We start from the raw sequence: 7,987 nt of genomic DNA, 5'->3' as shown, positions 1-7,987 counted from the left end.
ACGATCAGGCCCACCTCTTAACGAGTAACCACCAGCACGACTACCTGAATCCTTCCGAACCAACGACAACAAATCTCATCGATTAGGAAAATACCAGTTTTAAAGGGATCTTAAAATATTCCAGCAATCCCCAGTTTTAAAAGTGCGATTTTTATTATAAAAATTGGTAAGTTTTATCAACGAGTTTAGAACTAAAAATAATTTCCATTTCTTTGTAACTTAATCATTAAGATCTAGCTTAATTTTAAGGTGGAGATCTGGAATGGAGAGTTTCTGCTACCTGTGAGACTCCAGTGCAAATCAACTTTCAAATCAAAAAAATACCAGTACATTTTAAAATTAAATGAAGTATTAACATAATTCTTTTCAATATTTTCAAATTAGCTATCTTTCTTTAATCTTTATTCTCATCCCTGTTTCGAAATCCCATATTTCGTTCAAAAATGAGAAACCCTTTAAATAATTATTTTTAACAAGGTAAGTTTCTGCCTTTTAGGACAAAACATGCCTCGTTATTAATTTGGTGTATCGGCCGCTAAAATTAAAAAATACCGATAACAAAGATAACTACAAAAGTGGGACGATGGTCGTGGGGGCTAAAGCGTAGGCTTTAGACCCACTCCTTCGGCTTGCGGGTTCGATTCCCGCCTCGCACTCTGGAAGAGTCTCGGTGGCCCATGCAGTGAACACTAGCCTAGCAAGGGAGTTGTTCATCTCCGGAGAGTCGTGGGATCGGTACCTCTAGAGAAAAAAAATGTTTTCTCTAAGTACTTAAGGCTGTTTCTCTTGGTGGTTCGGAACCCACCTTAAACTGTAGGTCCCCCTTCCACCACCAAGTAAGTGTGTGGAGGGTGTGTAAGGGAATAGAGAAGGTGTAAGAAAAATGTAAATCCTTAGGGGACACATTAGAAGCTTCCACTCAAGATAACTACAATTTTTTTTTTAACTGAAAAAATTTCTCCATTTTTTTTCCAGTATTTTAAAATTAAATATTAACAATTTTTCCATATTTTTTTTTAATTAGAAAAATTTAATGTATTTTTTTCAATATTTTCTTAAAAATAAAACAAAAACAAAAAGAAGCACATGGAACTCAACGGAATGCAAAAAATCTGTTAATTTTAATAATTGTACTTATACTATCTAAATCTAAATTTATTATACCTGTATTTTTAACCTGCACCATTTATATTTATGTCTTGTACCAATTATATTTCTGCCCTGTATCATTCATATGTATGCCTTGTACCATTTATATTTCTGCCCTGTAACCCCAACGTATAATTTCCTGAACTAGCAAAAATAATTGCGTATCACACCTGGTACGAGTGATACTTCAGAAATCACTTCTGAATCTCAAATTTCAAGTAAAAATTCTCTAATTAATTCAAGTTCCGAGGATGAAACCTTAATTTTTTCCTCAAATTCAAAAAATTTTCAAAACGAAACTTTAGAAAACAATACATTGAACGACGTGGCAATCACAAATTTTAACATAAATAGTGAAGGCCAAAATAGAGCAAATTCAACAATAATTGGTAATACACATAAAGATCCTCTGAATAAAGAAAATTATTTTAACGATTCTAATCCATTTCGACAACAAAAATTTAAAGAAATTCAACTAAAACGGGAACTTATACTGAAAGTCAAAATTCAATCAGCCTCAGACTTTGACCCACAAACGTCAAACATGAATAAACTACCTACTAACCAACAGGTCTCACTCAGAGACGCACTAGAGGTGCGTCTCAGAAATCTCAGAAATCTCAGATAAAATTAATGATGCGTATAAAGCAAAAAATAAATTTATTTCAATAGTGGTAGTCAATAAAATTAAAGACAATTTTATAGAAGAATTAGAAAAAGACGCAGTCGATGGTTTTATTTGAGGTTTAAGAACAGATCTTCAAATAAGGATACAAAAGTCACAATCATTTTCAGAAACAGTTAACAGTGCATTAGAAATAGAAAGATCAATTGCCGCAACAAAAGAATTAAGAAAAAGATCAAACTATCCTCAACCAAATGAAATAGCAGAAAATAAAATCAAAACTAATAAAGTTATTGTTACTCGCGAAGATATCACATTATGTCAATTCTGTGGAAAGATTGGACATATGGCACCAACAGTTAGAAAGTTTATAATTATCAAATTCTTACCAGCCCCAAAATCAACTTTAATCTAAAATTCAAAGACAAATGTTTTCTAATAATATTCAAAATGAAAGACAAAATTTTTCTAAAATTTTTCAAAACGAAAGACAATTTTTTTCTAATAATTCTCAAAACCAAAGAAACTTATTTCCTAATAATTTTCAAAATCAAAGAAAATTTTTTTCTAAAAATATTCAAAATGAAAGACAACTTTTTCCCAACAATTTTCGAAATGAAAGACAATTTTCGCCCAATTATTCTCAAAATCAAAGGAAATTTTTTCGTAATTATACTCAAAATCAAATTCAATCTAGCAATGAATTTCCACGACAAAGAAATTATTCAAATAATAACACAGGCACAAAAAAAAGTCAAAGTCTACGGAGGCGACCTTTGGGGGTCTATGGTTTTTGGGTCGCTGATTCCGAATCGTTTGTCGGTTTTTTTTTTCAGATTAGATCGCTTTCAAGGTCATTTGAAGGTCAAAACAACAAAATAACCTCAATTTTTTTTTAAATTTATATATAGGTTTTGAGGGTCGCTGAATACAAATCCAAGGAAATAATGAAAAAAACGGCTTTATTCCAGATAGTCAACCCATATTTACGCGACAATACAGACTTCACCAAGTTTAAAGAGAAGAAATAACGAGAGAGGTCAATGAACTATTAAAAGATGAAATAGTAAAGCCATCTCAATCCCCTTACAATTCACCTGCTTTTCTCGTACTTAAAAGACCAGAAGTAGTTTATCTTGGACATGTCATTGATAAAGAAGAAGTTAGGCCAGATCCTAGAAAATTTGAAGCAGTAAGAAATTTTCCTATTCCGAAAAAACTTAAAAACATAAAAGAATTCATAGGACTTGCAGGATATTATAGAAAATTCATCGAAGCCTTTTCAAACATAGCAGCCCGACTTAATAAATTATTTAAAAAAGATGTAAAATTTGAATGGGCAGAAACTCAACAAAAAGAATTTGATACACTGAAAAATAAATTGTGCGAAGAACCTTTATCACAAAGACCTGATTTTACTAAACCCTTTGTTTTAACAACCGACGCTTCCGGTTATGCGTTTGCAGGCATTTTATCTCAAGGAAAAATTGGTAAAGATAAGCCAATAGCATAAGCATCACGATCATTAAGCGACAGCGAACGAAAATTCGATACCTACGAAAAAGAAACTTTAGCAATTGTCTTTTCTGTAACTCATTTCAGACCCTATTTATATGGAAGAAAATTCACCTTAGTAACCGATCATAAGCCATTAGTATGGTTTCAAAATTGCAAAGATCCGTATTCTCGCGTAACGAGGTGGAAATTAAAATTAGCAGAGTACGATTTTGATGTAATCTATGAAGCTGGAAAAATGAATGTAAATGCTGATGCCCTATCCTAAAACCCGACTGACAATATTAAGAAAATTAATGACACTGAAGCATTAATTGCAATCTTAAAGAATTTTTAAATAAAAAAATAAGAAATCAAGAAGAAGAATTATTATACAAAAAAATTAGAAATGAAGAAGAGTTATCAAATCAAGAAGAAGAATTATTAAACCAAAAAATAAGGAATCAAGAAGAAGAATTATTATACAAAAAAATTAGAAATGAAGAAGAAGAGTTATCAAATCAAGAAATAAGAAATCAAGAAGAAGAATTATTAACCCAAAAAAAAACAAATCAAGAAGAAGAAATATTAATTAAAAAATTAGAAATCAAGAAGAAGAATTATTAAATAAAAAAATAAGAAATCAGGAAGAAGAATTATTAAACCAAAAAATAAGGAATCAAGAAGAAGAATTATCATACAAAAAAATAAGAAATGAAGAAGAAGAGTTATCAAATCAAGGAATAAGAAATTAAGAAGAAGAATTATTAAACCAAAAAATAAGAAATCAAGAAGAAGAATTATCAAATCAAGGAATAAGAAATCAAGAAGAAGAATTATTAAATAAAAAAATAGGAAATCAGGAAGAAGAATTATTAAATCAAGAGATACGAACGAAAGAAAAAAAAATTAAATCACGAAGAATTAAAAAGTGAAATTACTGAAACTAAATTAAATATTACGAAAATTGAATCAACTACATCTGGAAGCACAAGCTTAAGTTTAAAAAATAATAATTGTAAAAATGAATTTATTCCTATAATAGGACAATAAACAAATAAAAGTTTTAAGGAAAATAAAAAAAATCAACACAATTGCCAATGCAGAAAATGTATGAATCTGCCTATGAGCATCTATTTCACAATTTTAAAGAAAGCATTAATAATCCAGATGTAAGAATATTAAAGGAAATGAGTTCAATAATTACCAATTTTTTAAATAAATTAAATAACGATGAAGAAAGAAATAAAATTAATAATTAAAATAAGCCAAAAGAATCAAGATGGAATGCTATGTTAACAAGAAGTGAATTAAGAAAGCGAAAGCCAGAAACAATTGAAAATTATGAAGAAGAAAAAAAATCGCTGAAAATTTTCAGCAAGAAGAATCGAAAGAGTAACTTCAAAATGCAAATTTGGAAATCAAAAAGAGAGGTAGACCACGTAAGGCTATACTCGACTCACATAAAATAATTCCTGCTCTTGAAAATAATATTAAAGAAAGCTTAAGAAAAAAAAGAAGATAATTTTGAATCAGAATATTTAGAAATTAAAAAGCAAGTTAGACCGGGCAAATCAATGCACGAAAAATAAAAAGTAATCCCTACTTCTATAGTTAAAAAGAGAGGTAGGCCTAGAAAAGAAAATATAAAAATTCCTCCAACAATGGAACACTCAGACTCGAATTCCAAAAATTTTGATTATTTGAAAAGAAGAGTTAAAGAAAATAAAATAAGAAAATGTAACAAAGAAGAATTACAGAAATTCAGTGAAGATAAAGAAAAAAATTATTATTCAAGCACTAGTGCATCAGAAGAAGAAGATGAAGATAATGAAGAAGATGAAGGATATGAGAATGAAATTAATGATGATGAGGAAAATGATAATGAAGACAATTTAAAAGAAGATAACTATAATGAAGAAAACTATGATTTTAAGTATGATAATGAAAATTATCCTAAAAATAAATTTAATTATGGGAATTTCAATAATGACATAGATAATAAAATGAAATGTACTAACGAAAAACACGATACAGATAATAACCAAGAAACGGAAAATACAACACTTCAAAATGATTTTGAAAATCCTGAGGTGATAGAATCAGTAGATAATCGTCCACCCCCGAAACCATCCCCTATTGAAATCTCATTATCCAGCCGATTTTATCCAAATAAAAATATTGTAGAATATCGTGACAAAATGTCTATGAGGAAAGACAATTATCTATATTTTACAACCATCGAAGGAGAACCTCGAGATTTGGGGTCAAGCATTCTCGAAAAACGACAACATTTGCCAAAATTTTCCAAACTTCGAAAAGGAGTCGCGAAAGAAATTAGAAAAGGTAAGCAATTTCATATTGCATTACCAATTGAAGGAGAAATAGAAGATAATCTTACAGAAACATTAAAAAATATAAAACTATGTATATTCTCTCTACGGAATTTGGCAGAAAAATGAAATTTAAAATCATTTAGTATAACAAAAACACCACTTGTTATTAATATACCATGGGAGGAAATATTAAACACACTGCAAGCATCATTTTCGGAATCAACTATAAAAGTTATTATTCGCTTGGGAATAACACAATATCCTACTAAAGATACAAGATATCAGTTAATTGAAGAAGCACACTCGTCAGCAGTTGGAGGTCACAAACGAGTAACAAAAACTTACAACAGGATAAAACAGAAACATTTTTGGGAAAACATGAAGTTAGATATCCAGAAATATATACAATTATTTTTACAATGTCGTTAAAAAAAAATTACCTCGCGTAAAAAGAAAGTCCAATGGTTATTACTGATACACCCGGTACAGCTTTCGAAAAAATTTCCATGGACATTGTTGGTCTTTTTCCTAAAACAACATCTGGAAATTTAAGCAGTTTGACCATCCAGGATAATTTTACAAAATACAACATTTTCTTATAATACAAGTGTACATGAAGGCATAAAATGTACCCCATATGAGTTAGTTTTTGGAAACATAGCACGACGACCATCAAGTGAACCACCACCGCCATATGAAAAACTAGAAACATACGACGATTATACAATCAAATTAATTACAAGTGTGACAGGGTAAATTTCATTGACCTGTCACTTTTAAAAGGGGATTCAATTTCATGATTCGCGAACAACATTACCAGAACCAAGAACGGTAGTCTCGACCACAAAGTACTCATCAAAAAATGTTAATTGTTTATTTATACCTTCCGAACGTTTGTTGCATGGCTTATCTACCGCCTCTAAATCTCCGAAAACGATAACAACCCCACGGACTTAAGGGATGAGCTGTCACTACCAAGGTTTTGCCGAATTTACTAACGACCAGGGTGAATTACTTATCAGCAACCACATTTCCGCCATCTTGTGCCTCTCTTTTCCGATCTCAGCACGAGAATGTGGGCCTTAGCTTCTCATCAAGGGAGCATTTTCACTCGGCGGAGAATTCACAGTTTTCCCTCTCCATCTTGTCGCCGAGGTTTGACGTCACCACTACAACTGCCACTCCATGGTATGGCCACCTAGAACCAATCCAGTAACTATATCACTACAGTTACCGGATATAGTTAGAGCCCAGTTAGGGTAAATCAAAACTCTCGCAGTACCCCGCCATCTTGGCAATACTGTAAACATCATACCAGGGAGTTATCGCACCACCTAACACTACCCTGATCCTTCTACGTCACATTGGTCACATTGGCACGGACATTGGGGAAGATTTACAACCAATGATGGGAAACTTGGCTATTTATATTTCTATATTAGAGCGACGGATCCACGTTGATTATGAATGTATGAGAATGGAACCTGGTAATTACATTTTGAAATCAGTTTTCTGTTTCAGTTATAGATTTTTTTTAATTTTCCCGCTCGAAAATTAGAGATACGGGGAATTACCGGAGTTCCGGATATTTTTCATAGTACTTTCACGGAAAATCATAATCCACGTTCAGGCCAGGATTGTACTGATATATACGTTGTCAAAATAGTAGTAGATTGATGGAAATTATAGTTTTGTTCTAGTCCAGTCCCTCGAGGCAGCGCGGCCGAGTGAGGCTCCGGGAGTTTCAGGTCAAGCTTAGGTTATCCACGTGCTAGCGGTAAATAACGTATATTCAGCCTTCCGCACATTCGCTTAGGTCATAGATTTTCGGGCATGTGCCTGTGAATGTAGTTATTTGATTTTAATCGTTATGCTGCTCACGCTTGATTTGAATTTCCCCGCGCGAAACCGAGGCTGGCAAACTTCCGAGATTCACGAACCTCGCCTCTGCGAGATTCATGAAGATTGGAATCGGAGTTTTAGTGGGGGCCTTTCCTTGATTTGTTTAGATAAATGGCACTAGGTTGTCGAAAATAATTTCTATTTTAGTTAATAGATATTTAGTAAAACTATTATTTTAAAGTCAGTTAGGATTCAGCTCATAAAACCATGGTCTTAAGAGTAGTTTTATAGGTATGTCAAAACCCAACGAGAATGTCACGAAAATCAAGCATACTTTTATTAAATGATTAATTTTTAGTTCTAAAATGTTGTCGTTAGTGGCGCTGTTACTCGGGTTTTGTCAGTTTCTATGTTCAGCGAAACATAAATTCTTGAAATAAGTCAAAGATTCCGTAGTAAGCGTTAAAGTACCTAATTTAGTCTTTGCTTCATTATTAATAATTATCAATAAACTGTATCTAGTGATATACATGTGAAATTC

At 31.9% G+C, this 7,987-nt stretch overlaps 1 protein-coding gene across 1 annotated transcript; it reads left to right on the top strand.

Moving 5' to 3' along the window:
- Positions 1-262: 262 nt before the first annotated feature.
- On the top strand, positions 263-7,363 carry LOC117180747 (protein PFC0760c-like). The gene is made up of 3 exons (XM_033373238.1): positions 263-282; positions 5,067-5,614; positions 7,305-7,363. Exons 1-3 carry the CDS (start codon positions 263-265, stop codon positions 7,361-7,363), a joined length of 627 nt encoding a protein of 208 aa, XP_033229129.1.
- Positions 7,364-7,987: the final 624 nt, after the last annotated feature.

Source organism: Belonocnema kinseyi, chromosome 9, assembly GCF_010883055.1.
Source record: "Belonocnema kinseyi isolate 2016_QV_RU_SX_M_011 chromosome 9, B_treatae_v1, whole genome shotgun sequence".
Lineage (NCBI taxonomy): Eukaryota > Metazoa > Arthropoda > Insecta > Hymenoptera > Cynipidae > Belonocnema > Belonocnema kinseyi.
The sequence above is the reverse complement of the archived record's forward strand: the minus strand, read 5'-3'. Positions and strand labels throughout refer to the sequence as shown.